At 36.4% G+C, this 26,343-nt stretch overlaps 1 protein-coding gene across 5 annotated transcripts in view; it reads right to left on the bottom strand.

Moving 5' to 3' along the window:
* FAP (fibroblast activation protein alpha) overlaps positions 1 to 21,323 on the bottom strand; it is a 40,460-nt gene extending 19,137 nt beyond the window's left edge. The window contains exons 1-19 of one of the 5 annotated variants that reach the window (XM_085066626.1): positions 21,111 to 21,323; positions 20,467 to 20,530; positions 20,109 to 20,193; positions 18,704 to 18,823; positions 14,007 to 14,102; positions 12,028 to 12,122; positions 11,852 to 11,926; positions 11,609 to 11,661; positions 10,458 to 10,530; positions 9,737 to 9,857; positions 9,056 to 9,210; positions 7,895 to 7,998; positions 7,435 to 7,570; positions 4,686 to 4,730; positions 2,921 to 3,025; positions 2,765 to 2,835; positions 2,113 to 2,166; positions 1,663 to 1,787; positions 399 to 446 (exon numbers count right to left, since the gene is read on the bottom strand). In XM_085066626.1, coding sequence (XP_084922752.1) covers positions 399 to 446; positions 1,663 to 1,787; positions 2,113 to 2,166; positions 2,765 to 2,835; positions 2,921 to 3,025; positions 4,686 to 4,730; positions 7,435 to 7,570; positions 7,895 to 7,998; positions 9,056 to 9,210; positions 9,737 to 9,857; positions 10,458 to 10,530; positions 11,609 to 11,661; positions 11,852 to 11,926; positions 12,028 to 12,122; positions 14,007 to 14,102; positions 18,704 to 18,823; positions 20,109 to 20,193; positions 20,467 to 20,472 — 1,567 coding nt within the window. In that variant the 5' untranslated portion in view covers positions 20,473 to 20,530; positions 21,111 to 21,323. Of the gene's footprint in view, positions 1 to 398; positions 447 to 1,662; positions 1,788 to 2,112; positions 2,167 to 2,764; positions 2,836 to 2,920; positions 3,026 to 4,685; positions 4,731 to 7,434; positions 7,571 to 7,894; positions 7,999 to 9,055; positions 9,211 to 9,736; positions 9,858 to 10,457; positions 10,531 to 11,608; positions 11,662 to 11,851; positions 11,927 to 12,027; positions 12,123 to 14,006; positions 14,103 to 16,429; positions 16,673 to 18,703; positions 18,824 to 20,108; positions 20,194 to 20,466; positions 20,757 to 21,110 lie in introns of those variants that run through there. The other 4 variants (XM_085066625.1, XM_085066627.1, XM_085066628.1 and 1 more) reach the window with 4 other exon arrangements.
* Positions 21,324 to 26,343: the final 5,020 nt, after the last annotated feature.

The raw sequence follows: 26,343 nt of genomic DNA, 5'->3' as shown, positions 1-26,343 counted from the left end.
AGGTAGTGTTGCCTCATGAAAAAAGAAAGTCTTGTGTTCATCCAAATGTGGAAAGAAATAGCTTGGAAATTACAATAATATTTTCTGCAAAGTTTGACTCAAAATTTGGTAGACAAAGAGTTGTCCATGTTCATTTTATCTAGAGTGTGTAAACAGGAAAAACAGCAGGATGCTATAAAAGCGCTGGATTCAGGAAGTGAGATAAAGGCATTAGTGTGTTCATTCATGTTTGGCTTTCACTAATCAACAAATCTAGAAAGACATTAGTTATTTTAATACCAAACAAGATGAAAGGCTTCTTGATCATAATCCTAAATATTGTGTTAGAAGATCTTGATCTGGATTAGAGGTAAAGGAGTATACCAACTGGTCAGAAATAGGCAGGATATCTGCAGTACCTCTGTCCCCATGGTTCTCAAAAAGCGTAGAAATGGGAATCCCAGGACCTGTCATAAGAATGATAAAAAGTCAGTTTACAGTTTGAAGCTGAAATTTGTTGTTGCAGTGTGTATTAGATTAACAGTGGTAACTGAGAGGAGCTAAAGAGCTCAAAGTCAACACACAAATCTGAATTTTCTCTGCTGCATAACTCACTAGTCCCTGCTGCAATACAAAAGGTACTGTGTGTACAAAGACTTGTATACATACAGGCATTGCTTAGCAAACATAAGAGAAGCAACTTTAAATCTACTAATGCTTCCTCCCGAGAGATGAAGTGACATCTAGTTAATACCTGAGATGTGATTACATAAGGGGAATGCAGAACTAACAATGTGAAACATTCTTCTGAGAACATGTCACATCATATTTGTGAAGGTGAGTGCCTTTCATATGGTGACGACCTTACTGACTACTTTGTGCAAGAATGATTGAAAGGTGTTGTTATTTGCTGCATTTGGTTCTCTGCTCAACGGAAGTTCTAAGGAACTTTTCATCACATCAGTCAGTGCAGAATCAGAAGAATAGTACACTTTACAAGAAGTACACAAAAGGAAAACCTTGGACACTTTTCCTCTTTTTTTTTTTTAGATTGTGATGTCATTGTTTTTTGAATACAGCAGTGGATGAAATCTCATATCACTGAAATCACCTAACTTATTACACAAGAGCTAAGACTTCATTTAATACTTGTGTCTTGCAAGTGGTTCCAATGATCACACATCTTGAACTGAATTTTTCTTAGATCAGTTATTAAAAATGTTCTCAGGTGCTGAATAGCCAACATTTATGGCTGACACAGGTCCTAATAATTTCAACCAGGAAACACATTAAAGTAGTTTCTCACAGCTAACTTTGATCACATAAATTGGAAAACAGTGTATGTTTCTAAATCCTCCTTTGGCTGGTGCAAGAAAAACATGGCTCTCATGAGCTCAATTAAAATCTGATTTGTCACATGAAGGACACTCACAAATTTGTTTGTAATTGTAAAAATCCTAAGCTTTTTGCTGAAAAAGTAAAAAAATCCTGAAAATAACTGTATTTACTGAAACATCTTCACAAAATTTTTGAACATGGAATCTCTCTTTCTGGAATTCTTTCCTGGTTACTGTGAACTTTCTATGATTCATACAACAATCATTTGGGATAATCAGTATTAACTACAGTGCTGATAAATTGGAAGAACAACTGATTATATGTTTGCTCCCATGCTGTACATACCATAACAGATCAAGGCATAATACTTAGAACGTTCACTGAATCTTGCTGTATAATACTGACACCTCTCTTTCCTTAAATTGCAAGTAATGCATTGTTTTCTCATAGGTTTACTTCCAATACTGATTCTAGGAGAAAAATCAAATAAAGCAATGGTTATTTTGCTACAATTAACTTTACACATGTCTGTATCACATTCTTGAACACAGGCACTGTACTTTTAGAACAGTTAATTTAAAAATAAATGCTTGGCCCTTTTATCAATTTTCCTCCAAGAGTATATTTAAATGCTAGATGTAATTTCTCCTCAATTGTCAGCTATAAACTGAGCTTTAGTTAAAACAGCTTGTGAAATTACACATAAAACATCTTGAAACTAAACTGTTTTATTGACAAATCCAGAGACATCTTCTATTAACCTACTATCATTAGGATAATGTTGATAACACTTACTTGTAAATATTCCTTCTTCCTGGATAGCCTTCAAATTCATTGCTTGAATAGAAACTGTAAATTCATTTATATGTTAATAAATAATCCATAAAGTGATGACCTATGAACCAGCATCAAGATGAAAAGCCGTATTGGAAGTTAATTTAGACTTTTTGAGATTTCTGCATGCGATGGAAGAGTAGTTAAGCTTATATACCTTTCATCTTAATAAATCTTTGCTCAAACTATGATTAGATGACACATAAGCCGTATAAATAGGAGTTCTATCTTAATTCTCATGAGCTAATCTCTCCAATTATGTAAGCTGTTTCTATCTATAAAGTAAGCTGAATGAGAGATCATAAAAAGACAAGTAACTGCAAATTATGTGAGGGTTACCACATGATTAAATTAAGTGTTTTTAAATAAGTCTCTCTAAGATGGGTGATTAAAATAAATAGAAAATTGAGGGCAATTTGCAAAGACTCTTTCACAAGTAAACCATGTTTACAAACCTATGCAGTGCCTTAGCATACCAATTTGTTGTGGATGCATTCAGATAAAAACCAAATTACACCTAATTCTAATCTGACGAGTTAACAAAGAGTGTTCAAATGATTAAGTGCTGCTTTCACTGACAACACACAGAACCTCTTTTTTACATGACACTTACATTGCATCATTTGTTACTCTGAAAATGTATATTGCCTCCCATTCTCCACTTGTAACTTGGATTGCATTCTCCTGTGTAGCGAAACATTTAAGTTACTGAATATTGTAGAATTATTTCAGGACAGTAGATCAATGTAGAACACTTTTCTTGACTTACCACAGAGCCATTGATGTAATGAATATGCTTATAACCATTTTTGTCACTAAAAATTTTGTAGTAGGAACTGCTGTCTGATGTAAAATATGGAGTAGAAACAAAGAACTGAAACAATGGAAGAAAAATAGTAGATGAGACATATGACTGTCCAAGCTGCTTAGCAGATTATACTGCACATACTAAAAGTAACAAGATTATTTAATTATTTCAAATGGGACAAACTAACTTGCACAAGTTTATATCTGTGATATTCAATCTCCCTGTGATTACATGTTGCAATTTATGTTGTGAGATTTCTTAAACTGATAATATAGATACCTCAAGCACCCCACACATGTGAGCTCTCTCCTTAGAAGTGGAATATTTTGTATATTCTGAATGACCTTTCTTTAGTTATTTAAAAAGAGTCAGAGATGATTTTTAACAAGTTTCTGTTACGAATGGTGCCAGACTGAATATTCTGTGGACCACAAAGCTCGGCTGTTTCACTGAAGAAGCACAGCATCAAATAAATGGATATCTGAAGTTTCCCACACAATTCCACTAATTGAACAGATTATTCCAGATTAGACCATTCAACTTTTAATTCCTTTCCAACAATCACTTCCTTACTAAAATTGTCAGTCAAGGTTGAGTTACGGCAACCCTTAAGTTTTATTTTCAAAACATGAAGACAGAAGAACGACCTGAAAGCACTTCAAACATAGCACCTTCAAACATTCCTGAATAACTTTTGAATAATAATAACTCTAGCTCAACTTGTGATCACAAGTTAAATTCTCCTGGAGACTGAATCTGTGATTCCTAATACTTGAAATCCCATAAAGGCAAAAGCTGGGATTTATGCATCCCTTTGTGCAAATTCTTTAGCTCTAATAAAAATCTGTCATCATATCCTCAAAGTGTCAAAAAAAGGAAAAGGACCAAGTAAAATAACTAATCCTTATAAATATGTGATCCTCACATTAAAACACATTTCTTAAGGGACAATGCACTAAAAACTGAAGCTCATTATTAGGTCCATTGTAGGATATTCAGGCAGTGTGACGCTCCACACACTCGATTCTGTTAACTTCCGCTGCTTGAAAGTGAACATAAGCAACAGTACATATTCACTATTGGAAGATATGATTATAAATACTGATCTCATGCTCTTAAAATTTAATTGCAGGCTTGTTTTTACTGCAAGTTTCCAAAGGTATATGATTGTCTAGGGTTACTGGGTAGAGAAAACTTCTTTTGCTAAGATGCAACTACAGAGAAGTACCACCTGCCATTCTAAGTGGGGTATGTTACCTTGAAGGCTCCCCTCTAGCTGAAGACATGCAGCACCTGGCACTAAACTCTGTTCTGAATGGACAGGTTTTATTCTTAAGATACTATGATAGCCGACCTTATCCCTTGCCTTAGTGTAATCAGAGGAATTTTACATCTACTCTTAGGCTCCAGGATGCTTCCAAGGATTACACTGCACTATAAATCTAGCTCTTTTCATTACTTTCCTTCCTTCATTAATTTCTGTCTCGAACATCTTTCTTGTCTAGTCAGTTGGTTGAGACAGAAATAAGTTTTTAAATTTAGAAAGCAGGTGGCCAGATACTACATCTAGCACAGCATCAAAAGTCTCATTCCTGCAATGCAACAGGTTTAAGCAGTAGTGCTGTATGGCTCAGGAGGGTGCTTCGTCTTTCAAAACACTGATGTGAAGATGCAGGAAGCTGTAGCTTTTAACTGAATTAAAACAGAGTACAAGAAGAAAACCTACTCCGCCTGCCCATCCTGTTTGACTCTCTTCTACGTGCTGTTGGTTCTGAAAAACAAAAGCAAACGTACACTCTTTAAGATGAATTGAGTTTATGGAGATTCAAAATCTTCAAATAAATCAGTAGCCACCTGTAAAAGAGAATTTTAGAATACTTGCTATGAAGATTCAGGGAGTTGAAGATTGTCTAAGTAAATAATATTGCTGTATGAAGGTCATTACATTAAATTAAACTATTATTTTTTAACAGCTATCATCAGACCTAAAATTAGGCAACTTTTGCATTGAAGTTTTGCATGAAGATCTTAACTCCTTGTTCTTAAAGCTGATTTTGAAACAGACTTGTACTGAGCATGAAGGATGAGTACCTTCTGCAGCTAAAGGTGCTTTTATGTTTTTGTGTTTTGCTTGTAAAGTTTCTAGTGATACTACATTAAAAATTCTGCATTCAATCAATGTATTTTTTTTCATCTTACAAAGGTTTCTTTATACTGTTCATTTAATACCGTATTTCTTCACAGTCAGAAATAAATTAACAAATTTCCTTCTAAGGAATATGGTTTGTATTTCTCATCCTCAGTATAATCTCATTAGTTTTCAGAATCATGTTTTCTCCCTTTTAATTTAATCCCCACACAGTGACTTGAGCTGAAGTTGTAGGTACTTGTCCATTAGGAAACTATTTAGTACTCTGCAAGGCCTCCACTGAGCTAGTAACTCAAAAGATAGCTTTTAATTACTTCTAAGACAATAAAATTGGGGTGTATTGTTTTATACCTGCCTCCTAACATTATTTTCCCTTATTTAAACTAAGACTCAGACCTTGATGACATAGTACATTAGCTATATATTTAACTTGTCTCATTTGAGTAGTCCCCTTGACTTCTATGTATTTTTGTGCGTATTCAAGTATTCACAGAATTTCATTAGAGAACTGGCATCTTTATAGGAAATCCCAGTTTCACAGAGACATGCCTACCTTCTCCTCACATGAATAGTTCCACTGGTCATATTGGTTTCTGTGGCCTATTCACATGAGCAAGAGTGGCACAATGAACATTACTGATGAATCTACACTTTAGGAACATCTTGTAGATTATATTTTGTTATTATTTTCAAATACATGAAACATAGCACATTTATTGTACATTAGAGACTCAATGTAATCTGAATTCAACAAGAGAACTATTTCTGCCAAAGGAAATGTACAGAGATATACTTTCTAATGGCAAATAGAGCTAATGCAGCACTCCCATCTGTTCACACTCCTTCGATTGGCCATTTGAGCAAACTTTAATGTGATAAAAGCATTGTATCACTGTATAAATATAGAATTATAGAAACGTCAGTAGTGACTCCATAAATAAGGTTTCACGGAGAAATGCAATTAAACAAGGATCATGAACACAGTCCTGAAAGATGTTAATTGGTCTGGTCTGGTCTGGTTCCAGCAAAGCAATTAAGCACATGCTTAATTTTAAACACATAAACAGATCTACTGAAGTAAATAAAACTGCTTATGTGCTAAAAGTTAAGCTTCTGTTAAAGTACTTCATGGATTGTGGTAGAATCCTAGAAACCTTAAATGTTTTTTTCTGTTCATTAAAATACATGATTATTAAAATATCAGTTACCTGGAGGAAAGGTAGGGATTCAGTGTTAATATACCTATAAAGTGGAACAATTACTTAGGAAATATATCAAATGCTGCATAAAAGATGTTTTTTTTTTTCCAATAAATTACAATGTTTCTCTGTGGGAAACTACTTCAATGGCAATGTTTTTGAAGTAACAGGACTTTAAATTCCCTTTGAATTTGCAACATTCGTTGTATTAGAGAGAAATAAGAATTGTTTTCAGCTTGAAAAGGCTGTGTCAAAAAACTCTGAATTTATAATTTATCAGTTACACAGAATGTTTTTATAAATATTCTTGCTTTTTATTTCCCATTAGTTCAAAGTTTCATTCTAATGGTGGTTTTAATAGGTGTTCTGTACCATCAACCCTAAGAACATGACAAGCCAAAAGCATCAATACTAAATGACAACAAATGAGATCTCTGTAGCAGTTACTGACGTTCAGGGTTGTCTTTCCTTCAGGATCTACACGAACTTATCTGTGTTTTCACTCTTCAGGCTTTACGAAGCTCTATTCTGCTCAACAGAGCATGGTCTTCTTTCTAAACTGACTAAATCATAGAATGACATATTGAAACAAAATGTACAGTTACTGTTGCAATTAGCCTGAAGTTTGCTTTTTAGATCTGATCGTGTTTCTGAACACTTGCTTACTGTCTAGAACTATATGATTTGATTTGACAGAAGAATTTCTTCCTCCTGAAAACCTGCCTTACTATTAATGTGTATATTCTTACAACTAATCTAACATTAATCTAAAAGGACATGATTTAATCAGACTTAGTATGGAATTTCAACAGGGCATAATAAGATTTTCTTTAATAAGATACAGAACCTATATGGTTCCACTTTTGAAGATGCTAACATAAGAAGGAAATAACATAACTGAAAGTTTCTCAGTAGTATTCTTCTATTTTTTGTTGCTTAGGTTGTTATTTAAGCTTCACAAAGAAAATATTGGTGATTTCATTTCTTGGAGTAACTAATATTTTTCACTCCTCTTCCAGCAATTAAAATATTGACGAATATATCACTACTAGTAAAATGTAATTATGGCAGGGATTAGCAAATGCTAATTTCATTAATTTTTAATTTTGTATTTCCAACTCCATTACCTCTGGACAGTCCCAAGTATTTGAATGTTCTTTGAAGTCACAAATAGCTAAGACTGAAAAATTCTGAATTCTCTTCAGCCATTGCACACAGATTCGAGTATCTGTTACCCAAGTAAGCCACGCAAAATAGTGATCACTGAAAAGGTGAAAGAAAAGAAGGAAGAAATGATGGTTATTAAACAATAGGACTATAGAAGCATTGCTACAGATTGCACCCCCCACATTGCTCTCTGGAAAACAATTGCAAAGTTACCACTGTTCTAGGGTACTTTTTTGTCCTTTATAACAATGTATCATATGGACAGCCAAAACCAAAATTTCAAATTAGCTTCTGATTCGTCTAGGAGTTTAATATGGCAGTCCACTGTTAGAAACAGTACAACTTAGAGGTTAAAGCATTTAAAACAAATGGACAAAACTTTTTTTTAAACAAGAAAAGACATATTTGAGGGCACACTACCTGGATGCTATGATTGCAGGAACTGGCACCTCCTTAGGACCAAACACTTCAGAGTAAATGGTGTCTACAATAAACACTTTAACAGTAGGATTTTTAGCTCCAGCCTTCAAAGAAAAAGTATCAGGTTGTAAAAACCAGGCTCTAAATACTTCAGATCATGGAAAATGAAAACACGTGCAGGAAAGAAGACAGATTACAACGTATGAATTCAGTATAGTATAATAGGGCAAATAGTCATAAGATCTCAGAGTGATGCTGCACAGTAGTACATACTTAATTTTGTCTCATTTAATAAAGACGAAAACCTTTTAAAAGTCAAGTTTAGTGCCTTCCTCTACAGAAAATGTGTTTGATGGAAACCACTGTTCTGTTTGCAGTGGGGGTCTTTGCAGCACACATTACATTGACTTCAGCATAAAACTCCAGTTTATTCACAGGATTGCATGTGCTGTTTGACATCCCAGCTGGGAAATGGTTGCTTAAACTGATTTCATGGTTGTTTCTTCACTGCATACGTTATCAGTTTTTTAATTCTGCTCCACGTGTGGTCTAAACCACCTAGTTTTACTTTAGAACTGTAGCCCAGCTGACAGGTGAGCAAATTCTTAAGATACATTAATATGATCCCTTGCAATCATACGAACATGACAAGAGTCAGGAGAGCTCTCTAATACATGCTGAAGAAATGCCAACCCAAAACCTTCTTGCCTTAGATCTGCCACTTGAAAGCAATTAAAATCCAAAGCCCCTTGAGATCAAAAAGCACTATGAAGTGTGCAAATAAACTGAAGCTGTCATTGCCTTTATTTTTAAAAATAAAAAATGTCTCATAGTTTATTTACTATAATGAAAAAGAACAACTACATAGTTTACACATCACAATTGGTAAACTGAGTTGAAAAAAATGCTTGACAATGCAAGCATGCACTTTTGCACATGCTTTTTACTTCCATGAGTAATTCCATTTACTTCACTGATAACATATTTAAAATTCTGACTGTACCTACAGGTTTTCAGAACTAACACCAAGCTTGATTTCTTTAATTTAAGCCACAATGGATTTAACCATGGTTATACTTAATTTCTTAAGCACAGTTAATTTTCTCATTGCCATAACTCATTTCTCAACAGAAAGTAAGTCAAAGCAATCATAAAACATACCTTTGGGTATGGGATAGTTATTTTTCTAGGATACTGGTCCTCACCAAAATATGAATATTCAATAACTGGTATGTCAGAATCATTAAATTGTACATATGCTAAGTATCTTCCACTTGGAGACCACCAGAGTGCATATTTTGTTGCTAGCATTTCCTCTGAGGAGAAAAAAAATACACATTTATAACTCTAATCTATCTTTTATTCTCTTTTAACATTCTAGTCAGCAACCTAGACACATAAAGACAGTTACACTAAATCAATAACAGCAAACATCTCAAAACATGCACAAATATCTCACTTAACTCACTGGGAATTTACCCATGTGCATGTGTTTGTTTTTTTAATTTTTTTTTATGTGCTGAAGTGCCACATTTTCACCAAAATTAAAACTTCCATTAAAGCTTAATTCGCAGCCTGTGCCTTTGCAACAGAAGGAAGACAACTTTGTAGAGTTCTGATATAGTTTCAGTAACAAGGACTCAGGATTTTAGTTATGAGCTATGAATACAAAATTCATACATTGTACAGCAAATAAAATATGGAAATGAAGTAATCCTTAGGGTCTAAAAAAATAAAAAAAGGACCACCACAGCTATTTTAGAATGGATTGTGAAAACCAGGATGAGGTAATCTAAACAAAGCATTTATCATGTTATTTGTTGCCCTTCAAGATTTATTTACCTTCATAGACCCAGTCAGGAATCCCATTAAATATTTCATTCTGTTTTCCATCACTAGTTATTTTAATTGGTGCCTCTCTTGGACTTTCTTTCAAATAGATATTATTCTGATATACATATGCCTAAAGACAAGAAAGTTTTTTTAAGAGTACAGGCAATAACAGGATTAGAGGAAGATCTTCTGCAGTCATTACTGTTACATTATACTAGCAAGACCTAATGAATACAAAATGGGAAATAAATGCTACACTAGCAGCCCTTGTAAATTCTGCAAGGGTAGGTACCTCAGTAAATAAATTACACATTGCAGGCCAAATTTTATGTTCAGTAAAAATTTTAGAAGAGATTTTAAATAATACATCCGTAAATCTCCATTTTTAATTAATGTGTTGCACAGTGTCAAAGGGAAACCAATTGGTTTTCAGGCCTTGAAACTGCATTTAATCCTATATAAAATTATGTTTGTCAATTTTTGATAAGAGACTGATAAGCAAACTGAAACATAATGTAGCCGAGAACATGGATTATTCTTCTATTGAGACACAGACAAGTAAAATCTGAACAAGTTAAAGCTGTTTTCTTTGTCATTCTTTCTCATAACCAAGATTAATAAACACAGGCCTGTCAAAAATATGGCCTAATAAAATAAAAACCAAAGGCAGGTAAATGTCTTTTAGCCACACAAAACAAATTCATTCTAGCACTTAATTATCTTTACTAACCAATCTGTGTCCAACGGGTGACCAGGATATATACTGAATTTTATGTGGAAGCTGATTTTCTGTTACAAAACCACTAAAAAAAGGAAAGAAGTTGAGATGGCGTTTTGTGCACAGTGCAAATGGATATTATACTGTACATTAATAAAAAAGTCACAAAGTTATTTTCTAACTGCTTATTGTTTCTTGAGCAGTGCACAATTAAGTCAGGCAGAGACATGCAGTTAACATGATGGTGTGCACCAGCGCTGGCAAAGGGTTAAACTTTAATCTTTTGAAAACCTATTCAACAGTCTAAGAAGCTAGCCTTATCTCATTCCAAATGCTGCACAAGCACCTACAGGCATTTGCTCTACCAGCAGCCTGCTTTACAGTGTCAGTAAGTTACTGGGAAATGTGAACCCAGGATACACCATGCTGAGGCGAGTGCAGCAGCAGCACGTCCAGCACTTGTTAAGGATCATAACTCACATGCAGTACCTCTCTACTCACATTAGCTTGCAGCAACTTCTTCCTGTCACCTCGAGCCAACAGTTTCCCAAGAATGGCACAGCTCAGTGCAGCCCCTGTTGCTCAGAACTAAGAAGCATTTGGCCACGCTGGTACTTACAGCATAAAAAGGTGACTGCAGAGGCAGATGGCCTCCTTTGGATTTGGGTGGAAAGGGGAGTAGTTTGGGCAATCTTGGGAAAGAGACCAAATGCCACGGGAGAAGCTGTGAACTTTTGAAGAAAGCAGGATGGACTACTACAAGATCACTAGAGCCTTAAAGGACATGTGAGAGTTTTAGGAAAGAGAAAGGTTAGATCAATGATAAAAAGAATGAATTAGCAGAAGGGCATGGAGGCATCACACATGAGACTGAAGCAGACTCAAGCAGCCAAAATAAAATGGGAGAAAATCATGCAAAGAAGGAAAAGAGAATCTTGAGCTGTGAAATTTTAGGGCATGAAATATAAATTAATCCAGACGAAAAGAATGCATGATTTTCTTAGGGAACACCTTTTTTCCCCAAGCAAACAAATAACCTGATAGATTTAGGCAAAAGCAAAACAAGTTGGTAGTCACATTACTACAGTTTTTGAGTAAGTGTTTGCAAGTACATCACTACAGTGTATTCACCAGAGCTTTCTGTAAGAAATATCAGGCCTTACCCATTTATGAGATCATAAATGTGGTATGATGCTGTATAAGAGTATCTCCAGAGCTGCATAAATTAAGCAAGAAAACATTATTAGCTTTGAAAAAGATAATCTAATTACAAATAATCAGCTGCCTCTTCACAGCCTAGCCCTTTCTCAAGAAAGTACCAAGAAACATTTATCTATGGGAAACACAATCAACAAAATACTAGGTAAAATTAAACATTTCATTAAGAGGTATATTAAAGTAATTACCTTTGAATAATTGCTTTCCAGAGCTATGAAATATTGGTCTGATGACATCACATAATTTGAAGCATTAACTTGTCTCTGAAAAATTATGAAGTAGATTAGATTCTAGTATCACTTTTAAACTGGGACTTTTCACAACTGCACATTTCTGCCTTTTTATCAATTAAAAAGTTGCGTACCATTGTGCTGTTTGTCATGATGGTGGTTGCGTAATTCATTTCAACATTGTAAAGAATAATATCATCTTCTGCAGACTGATGAAGATATTCATTATCTTTATAAAAAAGATAAAATATCAGTTACCTTCACAGAAAATACTACAGAACAAATCTATTTATTAATGTATTCACACCTCTTTCAAACAATAGATTTTAAGCAAATATCCTTTGGCATCTACATTAAAAACGTTTTTCTTCCAATGATGCTGAGGTACAGAGCTATCAAGAAACTGTCTTGAGGGTCCTTGAGTACATGCTCCAGATTCTACACTGCACAGAGGATCAGCTATTTAACTTTACCAGTAAATGCCAGATTTTATTTTCATCAATGTCTGATCAAGAATGCCAATGACACACCCATTAGAAAGTCAGTATCAAAATGCAAATGTTTTAAAAAAAGAGATCTTTGCTTATCATTTTACCAGAACATTCTCACTTGCGTATGCTGCAGATAATGGCAGTACTATGTTACTGACACTGCTTCAGTGACTCTGCCCTTACTCACACAAGTCCTACAAAGTGAGGGTGAGTGGCCTTCATTGAAAATGGAATTTACCCCCATCTGTTCTCAAGATCTGAGCTATAGTTTGGTAGAGAATGAGGATCAGAATTTTAGTTTCAAATTATTATTTTCACTGTTATAGATAGAGAGAAGGAATTACATACTTGGTGTAGCTAGAGAGTGAGACTAAAAGTTAAAAAGCAGCCTGAAACATTGTGAAGATGTTCATTTTTAGAAAATTACTTCACCATTGGATCTTTCAAGCACTCTTGTGTGATTTGTGTGACGGTATTTGGGTTTAAAATCACCCTTAGGATGAGATACTCAATTTTAACTCCTTGTTTCAGAAGAGAAGTAGACATATGGAATGCTGTAGGCATGACTATCTATGGAATCTATGGCATGACTTTTGTGTGAGCTTTGTGACTGTTAACAGGAAAGATAAGTCGAAGTGAGAAAGTTATAAAGAGGGAAAAAGAATATTAGGTTTAGGTGATATGCTGCCTACATCCTTCAGACATTCAGACAGAATTCTAACAAACACTGACCTAATTTTTAAATGGTATGAGTGATTATCAACATACTTCAAACTGTTAATTGTAAAATTTGAGCTGCTGCAAGCCATAACCTATAATGTTCTACTTCAGTTCTAAAACTGTGGGCTAAAACTAGTGTGGTGAGACTCCATGTGAATGGGCATTATGTTTCTTGCTACTGGCAGAGAACAGTGCTCCGGACAGCACATGGATGGGAGAGGCAGTAGGGTGTTAGAATGTAACCCAGGCTAGCTCCAGCCTTGCCTTGCTGTGAAATTCTATGCTAACAAGACCAGTGCATCAGCCAAACACAGACACATTTATCAGCACCAATTAGCTTCATGTCTCTACCTTAAGTAACTTAGAAATTCAACTTTATTTTCTCTGCAATATCCTGGAACTCAGGAATTTCAGCAGTGTCAGCATTTCCTTAAATGAGATAAGAATAGCTGGCCTCATTGCAGAGCCAGGTATTACTGCAAACAAAGAACAGGGCCTGTAAGACAGACTACCTCAATAATTGCAAGTGGTAAGTGAAAAAGTGCTGTGAGAAGCATGAAAAAGAGATTGCTTAAGGAATGACTGACACATTGACAAATTTCTTTCACTTGCTGCAATGAATATGACAGTAAAAGAAATAAAACACTGAAGGCCTCTGTAAAATTATAGTTTATACTTGACTCAGACATGTCTGTTGAAACATCAAATACCTGGATTTTCTAGAATGACTGACAGAATAGTAAATTTCAACCATAAGTTTTGACTAACACATTGTTTAATTTCATAGTCAGCATTCATTCAAAGTAAAGCTGGAAAGAAAATACATTTCCCAGTCTGTGTAAACCAGCCTGGAAATACATCTTAGAAAGGCTTATCTATGTTTGAGAAAAGGTTTTACTTACCTGACACCCAATATGGAAAAAATGTTTTATACTGGAAGTTTCCATTCAAATAATCCTCCAATGTAAGAGCTCTGGGACCATCATCTGTGTTGACGACTAACAATACGACAGAAAGTTTCAGTTAATGAAAAGTGGAAAAAAATTACTAGTCCAGTATTTTCTTTTTTCTATATTTAGTGCCATAAAACAGTAGGATACTCTAATCCTAAAGATATGCAAAGAGTGGGCTCAGCAGAAAGGAAAGCTCTGTGATACTGTTCTGATAAGGTCCTTTAGCCTCTGAAAGACTCATCTTTAGGAATACAAAACTACCTAGACGAACTAATTTATTTCAACCAGTCATTTATCCACTCAGACACATTTACCTGTAGATCTTGCAAGTCCAAATAACCCTTTTACACACAAATTACAAAGTAAAGGTTGTTTTGAGTGTTCTTTTCTTTTTTTTTTAAGCATGAGTTTCATGAACTTGTAGAGACAACTATTTTAAACAAGACCTTCACATGTTCAGCAAATGGTGAAACAACAGGATGTGCCTACAAACCCTTCCAAATTTTGTACATGCCTCATCAACCATTGTTAGAAGAGGGATGTAAGGCCTGCAAGGTAATCACTATCCACATATATTTCTTAGTAGTCACATGAAAAACATCGATGAAGGCATGCAGGTAAAAATAATGTTGAAAAGTAATGAATGAGTGCACTGAAACTTGAACCTTTTTTTAATGCTGCAAAATAAAATTGACAATTATTCTCCAAAGAAGACAGGTACTCAGATATTTGATTTCTAAGCAGGTCAGATAACTGCATTAAAATAATACAAGAAATGGAAGCTGGTTTTGTGGCTCTTGTCTAACTATATTTCTCCCCAAAGCTAAATAACTTAAGCCAGGTCAGATTTTAAAACAAAATTCAAGGACTATCAACTGGATGAGGATTATTCTGTGTAGTTCCTGTGTAGAAACTATGCAGTTCACAAGAGTAAAAGCAATGAAAATATTTAATCCTCAAAAGACATATGAAATTCTCTGATAAAGGCCAATTTTTAAAGTTCAGCAGCATAATAATGGCAGCTTTCAGGTCTAGGCATTCTGGATGCTAAGCTTTCTCCTTTAAAATCAAAGGGACTTTTGCCAGGGTTTTCAGAGGTAGTAGAGATGTCACACTGTAGCTTAGTAGATCTCTGCCACTTCCCCTGTTTTTTTTCCTTCAGAGCTCTCAGATGACAGTCAGATAATCAAGATGACTCATTGCTCTCAGGTTTCATATCATGCTCCATCACTTGCTCATTACAGTTGCCCTCTCTGTTAAGATCACACTGTCTTCCTGGGAAATGTTTCTTCATATTGCCTTCTGTGGTAGTTTGAAATGAGAATACATATTTTCTTCTGCTAAGTGACTATTACTTACTGTAGAATACACATGTCAGGTTGACTGTTGACACAGCCTTGTCTGCACTAATGCAGAAGAAAGCTGTCACAAGAAATAAAACTGAATGCCAATCCAGAGGCAAAACCCTGTCCATATAAACTCTGAGCTAGCACTATGGCCAGAAAATATCCCAAGAAGTTCAACAAGAAGTTAATTCCTCATGTTGCATATTACAGATCTTTGATACCCTAATGAAAAACACAGAAGATGGCAGCCTTAAAAAAGACACACACAGAAGGTAATTCCAAAGAATCCAGTTCTAGTTATGTTGAATGATGATTACTTACCACTATCCCTCAGTTGAAATTCTCTAAGTGAAAAAGGATATTAGCAAAAGAAATCTCCTGTTAAGATCTATTTCCAAGGTTGTGTGTATAGAAGGCTTAAAATTTCCAGTCCTTTTTGATACCTTAATCTGGTAAAATTACCTGGTTCCTTCTCTCACCTTAAAACACAAGCAATAACACAAACTTTTCATCAGTGGTCTAATTTTCACAGCTCTAATTTAAACCTTCACTCTGTTGGCTATCTCACCCTTACATACTTAATATTCCATGACGATTTATTATGACCACTAATGATTTTAAAAATGTGTCCACTAAGATCTGAATTTCTACCATTGGATTGCAAAAAAATTGAACACAAGTATTTATCACTTGAGTACTATAATTTTGGATCCTGATTTTTAGGTAACAGAAGATAGCAGCAGCATCTTCAATAGTTTCCTACAATAGTTGTTGATTCTTTCTTCTGTAACAAAAGACTTGTTCAATAACAGCATGTGAAATATCTGCTCAGAAACCAGACGGTAACATGAAAAGTACTTTATATATCTGCAGCACTCTACAGACATTAATTTGGATGGCTGTTGATTGGCTTGGCAGATTCTTTCATTGTGGTTTGTTCCTCTATGAAATAACAAAGGTGAAAGAAGATGTCCAGGAACGAAAAGGAAGCAAATAGCAGAGCCAACCACAGAAATGAAAGCTTACCAAATTTCAGCTTTGCTCACTTCCCTTCACCACCCCGCTGTCTCAGTTTTAATCCTTTGTGGTCCATCTCCACTCATTTACAGGGTGCAGTTCTGCATTTCTCTGTGCACTGAATTGGTTATTTTGCTTCACAGTGTAACTTGCTTTATACATTCAATAATCATAATTACTCACTCATACATTTGAGTGCATTGGACTAACATGTATAATTGTGGTGATAAAAGTCTGTAAACATCTAACAATTGTCACTGGCTTTATGCAGATACCTTCTCCTTTACTTTTTGGTTCACTTTTATGAGAGAGCTTAATAAAACACAGAAAGCAAAACTTTCAGTTGTATTAAACTCAGATTAACTTTATGCACATCATTCCATCACCGTGAAATTCTGTTTCTATTACCAGGATTATTCAATTTCAAAGACTGGATGCTGGTAAATCAACACAATCCTTTAGATGTCAAAGCTCTGCTGACTTATTCCACAACATGTGCTAATGTATATCCTCATAAATGGTGTATAGTCCTGCCAAATTAAAGTAAGCATACATAATAATCAGAAAATATTGTTGTTTCTGTATATGGTAATTTTTATATATGTAGTTATATATATGTATTTTATATGTACTTAACATATATGTATTTAACATATATGTATTTAACATGTATGTATTTTTGTATGCATTTTATTTAGCATCTGCTGCTAAACATCAACTAGAGAAGATACCAAAGGAAAACTAGTTAGGATGGTATTATTGTGTGATTCTGTACTAGAATGTCCATTCCCATCTCTGTGGGCTGATGCTGAGTAGCTGAAGCACAAGCTCCTCCAACACGAGGAAACCCACAACTCAGTTCAGCATCAGAAATTAATTCCAACACTCCTGATCCTGCTCCAGAACTTTGATCACACTCAGCTCCACATCAAGAGAACCTGCTTTTCCACTTTGGGATTTGGCTGAGGTGTTGCAGAGAACAGTACCTCTTCCTAAGAAACTGGCTGCTCACCACTTCCTGGCTAAGCAGTAAGCCCTATGACCTCATCTGTGGCATCGTTAAAACAGGGATTGGGCCTCAGGCCTAGGTCAACTGTATCGAGGGAAGAGAAACATTGAAAGAAACTATGCTGGACATTCATTAAAAGTATCAGAAGAGATTAATTTGGAGCCTAAGCAATACATACAGTTAATTGTTACACTGCCTGTGGTTCCGATATTACTTTTCAACTGCAGACAGGTATTTCTTGTTTATGCTGTGGAAGAATGGGACTAGGGACACCAGTGTACAAGTGCACCTTTCTGATCTGTTTGGAGCTGCGGTATCATAGCTGGGTTATCACTGTCAGGTAATTCCCATTACACATTCCTAACTCAAAGATATGTCAAAAACGGGTCAGCAATTTCTTAGGCATGAATGCCGTTTGTTACACTGAGATTGCCCACCTTGCTCTTCTGAGCCCCACAGGAATTGTCTAATAACTACAAGTAATTCCCTCTTAACATTCTCTCCAAAAAATTATTTTCCAGTGTAAGTTTTGAGAATTTTTGACATTTTTATACTCTTGCCTGTGTAAATCAAAACCACCTATCAGATTTTGAAAAGTCTAAAAAACATGAAATGACTATAAACTTAGCAGAGAACACCAGAACTAACAGCTCCTTCCAGCTCTTTCAGAATTACAAATGACATTTTTCTTTGCTGATTTCTTAAGCAGGAATTTATTTGGTCTGTGTCTATATATTTCTCATATGCAATTAATTGTCTTTCTAGATTGCCACATCCTTTCAGTTAAGCAGTGGTAAAGGTGGAATGTACAAACAACATTCCATCTGTGTAGCCATTTCCTGTCTGTCTTCAGCTTGAAAAATTTGTAACTGGAAAATTAATTTATATTTTTGCTATTTACAACTGGTCAGTAGATTACTAAGAATTCAAAAAGGTTAAGGCATTTGAACAGTTAACTGCAGCACTTTGAGTCCCACCTGAGAATAAGAAGCCATAATTTGATACATCCAATATAACTGTGTGTTGGACATAACTGTGTGTTCCACAATTGCCTAAAATGCTCTTCCAAAAGCATCATGTGAAGAAAAATAATTTCCTTATCATCCTACTGGATCTAAATGTGATGTCTGGTATGACTAGTTGTCGAGTCACTATTCCAAGAAACTAGAAAGATGGTAAGAGTTCTCCATAATTGCTCAGGTACTAAAGAGGCCAGTGAGCTGTATGTGACAACTTCAGCAAGGAAAAAATACATTCACTTCTTCCTACCATACCTTCCATCATCTTTATCAACTTCCTCAGGCTGTCAAGCTGATCCTTGGTCTCCAACCTCTTTGTTTCCTCACTACTATTTTTTAATTTAAATCTCCTAAAAATACTCTGCTTTCCATGTCCTAAAATGCAGATTTGATAGGAATAAGTCTGACTTGATATAAAACATTTACCTCAGAGTGAAAGCTCAGATCTGACCATGCTCAGCTAGACAAAAATATCTGGCACCCCACTATTGACAGTAAAACCTGTCACTCTGAGGTAGTATCTCTTCCAGCATTGCATAATATATAGGCATATATATAAATATATATATTTATAAAATTGATATAATCTATGCTCATATTCAAATGCTGCATAACAGAATCATCCCTAACTGCTTCAGAAACCTTCAACCCCTCTCTCAACAACCCATGATAAACATATTTCACAGAAATATCAGATACAGAAGAGATTTCACCTTTCACAAAACCTGCATATTAACTGCAGGACTTAACTTTCACAAGACTGAAGCAGATGGTTGATTTTATAACATTTAGTTGTAAATACAAAACTGTTTTCTCCATCTCAGTCACCCTGCCCACACATGAAAAAGGAATAATAATAGTAGAAAAGACATCCTTTAAATAGATACTGTTACTGGAATACAAACCTTTTATTAATATTTTAATTATTTCAGAGGCATGCAAGTAATGTGCTATATTGATATGGTCATGTAAATACTTGTTTGCCCTTACTACACGTCTCATAGAAAACAATTACCATCAAGTCAGTGCCACTCCTGTTAAAAATTTCAAAACTCATTTCAAGCTTCACCAGAGGACTCAGCAGTCCACACTGGGTGGATTTACCTACAACTGGCATAATAATACTAGAGCAAACTATCCCTCCCTATTTTATACAATGCTGACTTTAATTTTCAAATGCAATTTTGAATATATTCACAAATAATTCATCATACCTCATCCACAAAAAACAATGCTTAACTTGTAATTGGATACAGAACTTCTGTAATTATTACACAATGATTTAAAACCAAATGCAAATTCACCAAGCTAAAGAAAATTACTAACAGTTTGGGAAAGTCTCCTAACCCCTAACATAGAAAAACAATAGGAGATATGAGAATTATTTTTGCAGCCATGACTAAGAACATTATATATCATGCACAATAAAGTTAATTCAGGTGCTTTTCACTTCAAGGAGTTCCTTTTTTCAACATCTGCTGGCATTTCAATTCTACCTTCAGGATATTTCAGCTGTCAGTACATTTATGTAAAGTGATAAAGCCATAACAATTCTGACAGGACAATCCTAAAGATGATTTGACAAACTTCTGTGAACTTTAGAAGCCACAATAGCTAAAGATACTGCATTTTACACTGCATTAGATTAGAAACACCTTACCTCTTGATGGAAGCAGTATAATACACAAAAGTAATAAGGAAAGCAAAAGGCATAAAACCACGCCGAATATGATTTTTAGCCGGGTCTGCAGAACAAAACCAAACAATAATTACATTTTTAATATTGCCTAAAGTTCTCTCCCATGGCTGGTAAATAATTAAATCCTCCTACTCTCTAACTGCTGTAATCTGTCCAAGCAACAAGTAAAAATGTCCCTGCAGCACGTATGAAAAGACTTCCTTTTCCTTTTTCTTTAAAGAAAATATTTTCACATCAGAGTCTGGCCTTGTGCAACAGCTGACAGTTTAAAACAAAGGATGTAAACACTACCAAAAGTTGAATTCAGGAGCATACAGACCTTCATTTTCCTGCCGTATTCTACAAGAATGTAAATTCTCTCTTCTGGGTGTTGGTCAGTAGATCTAGGAGAGGAGTTTGAAAAGGCAGTGTCTGTTTTCACAGTTGGAGGCCAAACCTCTGGCAGACTTTTTTTTTTCCCTACATACTTTTGAAAACTGTGCCAAATTGCAAAGGCTTTCCATAAAATTGAAACCACACTTTTGGGGAAGTTCTTGGAGCAGAGCTGGACAGTGGGTGGCTATCGGGGTGGTGATTCTGCACTTCCCATCAATGTGAGCTCTAACCAACATCTGCTTACACTAACTTGGGGTTTTGTGACTCATCAGATACTCGACATGCACTGTTTTTCTCTCAAAAGTATCAACTGTGGTTTTTGGCAATCCCCATATTCTCAGGACACATTCATGACTGTGTTTCTGCTCTCTACGGAGAAATTAAAAGAAAATCCCATAGCTTTATTGTTTATGTAGAATTCACAACCGTTTACTTTTAGAAATAAAAAATGATGGAACAAGAATGCAAAACAAGCAGCAGAAACAGAGACTGTTTAATGTCTTCCACATGCGAGGAGAGTTTGTTTTCCCCCGAAAACTATGCACATCTATAGGCTACGTAGGAGAGCTAAGAGAAGAAAATACATACAGGCCCAGTGGAAATTCTGAAATAGTTCTTAAACCACCAATTACACCTATTTTATTTAGCCCACTGAAATGAGGTCAGCAGAAAACTGGGAAAACTCCGGAGACCGCAGTGTCAAGTTACATAATCCATCCCTCCGGAGAGCGGAGAAGGGCTCGGAAAGGGCAGTCAGTCCGCCGTGCAGCTCCCCGGCCTCACCGCACCCCGCGGCCGGCGGGACCCCAGCCTGAGGCAGCCTGAGGGGAGCGGGAGCGCGCCTGAGGGGAGCGGGAGCGCGCCCCGCCCGCCAGCCCTGCGCCACAGCGCTGAGCGCCTGAGGGGAGCGGGGCGGGAACGGCCGGGCACACCGCCCTGCGCCCCCTGCCGGCGCCACCGCGCACACACCGACACCGGGCAGGGACACGGGGACTGAGGGACACACAGGGACAAGGGCGTACACAGGGACAGGGACACACACAGGGACAGGGACGCACACAGGGACATGGACTCACACAGGGACAGCGACACAGAGACATGGACACACACAGGGACATGGACACACACAGGGACACAAATACACAGGGACAAGGGCGTACACAGGGACAGGGACACACACAGGGGCATGGACTCACACAGGGACACAAACACACAGGGACAAGGGCATACACAGGGACAGGGACACACACAGGGACAGGGACACACACAGGGACACAAACACACAGGGACAAGGGCATACACTGGGACATGGACACACACTGGGACATGGACACACACAGGGACACACACACATGGACAGACACGCACACATGCACAGACACACACACATGGACATGGACACATACACAGAGACATGGACTCACACAGGGACACACTAACACACGGACAGAGACACACATAGACAGAGACGCAGGGACAGGGACACACACAGGGACATGGACATACAGAGACACACACACACATGGACAGAGACACACAGGGACACACACACACACAGACATGGACAGAAACATGGACACACTGGGACATAGATGCACACATAGACAGAGACACGCAGGGACAGAGACACACACAGGGACATGGACACACAGGGACAGAGACACACACAGGGACATGGACACAGGGACACGGACACACAAAGGGACACGGACACACAAAGGGACACCCATGGACAGAGATGCAGACAGACACATACACAGAGATATGGACAGAGGGACATGGACACACAGAGGGACATGGACACACAGAGGGACATGGACACACACACACAGAGCTGCACACATACACAGGGACACACACACACACATACACATACACACATGGACAGACACAATACATACACATACACATGGACATACGCACAGATGCATGGACATAGACACCCAATACACACACATAAATGGACATACACATACATACACACAGACACACACAGAGACATATATACACACACATGCACACACACTCATACACACACACACACGGGAAATGTCACCTGCCAAAGAAGGCCACAATCTGACAGAATATTCTCATAAAACTTAGGACTGGTGACCACAAGTTGCAGGTTGGGGTTAAGTGTGATGATTTTGCATGCAGAGTCTGATGAGTCACCTCACCTTTCTCCCTGCTGGGACTGAGTTAATTTTCTTCTGAGGAAAGGAGTCTGGAATGATGGTGCCTCTGTGTGAAAGTCAGGCACTGGGACTGATTTTTCAGAGGAGGTTAACAAAGACCAAGTACCCAGATTTTATTGAAATTCAGTAGTTGATGGGTATATCAACACCTCTGGCTTCTCTGAAAATCAAAAATGTAGGAGATGAGATAGGTTTTCTGTCCCACCAAACTGTCCAGCAGAACTTGAGCTAACTACAGAGAATTTTTTATAGAGTATCACAAAGAAAAAAAGCCTTCATGTATTATCACCCAAGTGGTCAAGTTACCACCTTAGCTTAACAGTATGGGTTGAAATGAATGCTGTTAGACCAGCCTTGGTGAGGCAGAACTGGTCTGGAAGTATCTGAGCAATTTTCATTGCATTAGACTTGGAGAGACAATTTTTGAAAATATTCAAGTTTATTGTCTGGAAAAAACAGTGATATGAAACATGCCTTTTTTTCTTATAAAACTCAGTTCCCCTCTCTCTGCAGTTCTTGTCACAACAATAAATTACAAGTTACACATGATGAAGTGTCTGAATAAGATCCATCCTGGTGATGTAAGACATGCAGGACAAAAAGGCTGAGAAGGCTAAAAGACATTGTTTATGTATGTGTTTGTTTATACAGTGTTTATGTATATTGTTTGTTATACTAAAATGCACTGTGTAGTAAGGGCAGAACTGAGCTCAAAACCAGTAGTTTTCCTAACAAGATAAAACTGCAGCTACTCAAAATTTCCATAACAGAAAAGAATTGTAACAAAAGAATTTTCCCCCATGTAACTCATGCTTCATATTTGTATTTCCAAGCTGCTACTTATTTTCTAGCATTCCATAATTATTGCCATTTGTATTTTCAATAACATGGTTCAGAGAAATACGTTTGTTCCTACCATCATTGGTTATTTCTGACAACCAGAACATCACAAAATTGCAAATGTAGGTTTTGATCACGCTAGTTTTCCATTCCAAATATGCAGCTTCTTCTAATGAATGCATACTTAAAAAATGCTTCAAAGGAAATGATTCAAACTCACATGATCTAAAAGGCTTTACAAAATGACTATGTGCTGCATGCTGTGTATTTGTCTGCTTCAGATACAGAATTATTTAGGCATGTGTTTTAATAATATTGACAATGGTTGCAGATTAGAAGAAAAAATTACATGTCAGAGAATGACATTTACAAGCTTTGTAGAACTACTACTAATGCCTGAACTCCCTTCTCTGGACGGTTCATAATAGTACAAGTGAAGAAGCAAACAGCAATTCTTTCAATGGCCAAACTCCTCCTAACTTCTGCAACATAAGGAAACCATAATGTAAGAGAAAAGTGTAAGAAAGCTAGAAAGAGGGTGAGTCACTTGGAGAAATAGCCAAATTGTGGAGCAGAAAACATACTCAGTTTGGCCAGCAGCTATTCAACTAGTTATGCAATTACTCTAAGGCTGCTAAAGTATTTACACTTCACATGTGAGGAAATGCAGATTTACAGATGTAGGTTGTACATGACATCAGACCAAAAGGAGACAGAGTAATGAACATAGAACTGAAGCCGAACCAGTTCTTAGCCACACACACAGCTAGACAAACCCCCAGTGACTTAGGTTTTCTTCTTTCCAGATTTGTGAACTAATAAAAGCTGTAAGTAGTAAATACAATCAGGATTTGTCACACTCCCTGGAGGACTTTGGGTCCCTGAAGGCAATAAATGCAGAGGTAAGCAGCAGATAAAATACAGCAATTTAGCTTGTTTTTTACAACTTCACACTTCCTGATGGGCAATATATGTGTGTTTTACAACCCCATTCAGAGACAATAACTTGACTGGAAATTCGTTATCCTACACACCAGCAGGATTAATTTGAGGTTCATTATGCGTTATGCTGAAGTGAGATTGTGCAAACGCTCTTTAACATTCGGGGACAACGAGGCAAAGTCACGCTAGGAACTGGGAGTGTAACAGCAGCACACAGGTGAACTACAAGAAGCCCAGGCACATTTGTCAGTAAAGAGAAGTATCAAAAGCTCAGATTTCAGAAAATCTACTCATCATGGAAATTTATTTCATTGAAGACTCAGCAGCAATCTATGTAATGATGTTGTATTTTTACCAGTGTTTTACACTTTAAAAGTACTGAATAATTCAGATACTTGAAAATGCTAATGTACAGTGTAATGTGTTGTATTTATGTACCTGTAAAATTCATTAATAAAGAAATCCAGAGATGATCCAGATGATGGATGATATCTTGATGATTTTCTGAGAGGCTATTCCAATAATTAATTTAGTATATTTCATAGCATCCTCATTAGATATGGAGCACATGTCTAATCTAATCTAAAAAAATCTTAAATCATGTGGGATCTATCAATTTGAAACATTTTAAAATAGTTGGATTCTCAGATCAACATGTAAAAAGTGTAAAATTTGTCCTGCACTTACTGCTAAATTGGCATAATCTAGGAGTAGCCAAGAGCTTTGGTATTAAGCAAAATGCTACAGCACAAGAAATATAATAACTTCAGAGTTTCTAAGAATAATAAATAGATGAGAATGGTTTGATTTTTTTTTGACTGATGAAGTATCTAATGTTGAATAAAGATACTGGTGAATATTTCACGTTTATTCTACACTGCACAATACAGAAAGGTAAGAATAGAATTACATTATTCAATGAACAACTATAAAACACATACACTACAAACTACTTACACTCCCTGTCTCCCAACAGCCTTTCCTGTTTTAGTTTTATCATTCAAAAATAACTGTGGAATTGCTGAAGCATCTTTGCATATATAACTTTACCTCTCAAAACTCCTGATTTTTTTTTTTTTTTTTTGCAACTGTAGGGTAGTAGCTTATGGGTCTAAATCACTGTTGTGGAATAATTTCAACCTATACATAAACCACAGTTTCTGTAATTTAAGCACATTCTAATCTACAAAACTGCTATAAGTGAAATGTATGAAAGAAAAATCATCAGCATGTATATTTATTTCATAATGCTATAATTTGTAAGTAGCTAATCCTAAAATGGCCTGAATTAGCTTGGTGATATCTGAAATGTACTACTCTTCATAGTCAGCAATTAGACTTTGTCTCCTCCCACTGAAGCAAGACTAGAAATATGAAAAAATCCCACAAATCCATCCCAGATCTGGTTCTGATGGAAACATGAAGTCAAATCTCATTTTAAAAGCTGCGCACAGTATTTATATCACTTTTAAAAAAGCAGAGCAATCACAGATAATATTCCTTTTTTGTTGGGATATACTTTTCGACTATGTACTAATTTAGAAATTTTACCTGGGGCTACTGAAGTGTTTTCATGTGCTTGCCAGTACACATACTACCTTATCCTGGATTTGGAAAGCTGACTGCTGTAACAACAAACAAACCTTCCTTCCACTCTCCAATATCTTACTTTCAAATGGCGGGGGTGGGGAGGGGGGAAGTCTCTCCATGAGATAAATATGGAGAAACATTATGCTATGTTTACAGTCAGAATACCACTATCCTTTAAATTTCTAGGGTGAAACTATGGTATTGTTATTGTCTACTTACTTCCAGTGGAAGAGAATTAACAGTATCACAGTTGG

Source organism: Lichenostomus cassidix, chromosome 7 (assembly GCF_008360975.1).
Source record: "Lichenostomus cassidix isolate B80296 chromosome 7, HeHo_3.0, whole genome shotgun sequence".
NCBI classification, from domain to species: Eukaryota; Metazoa; Chordata; class Aves; order Passeriformes; family Meliphagidae; genus Lichenostomus; species Lichenostomus cassidix.
This window is presented reverse-complemented; position numbering and strand designations above follow the sequence as displayed.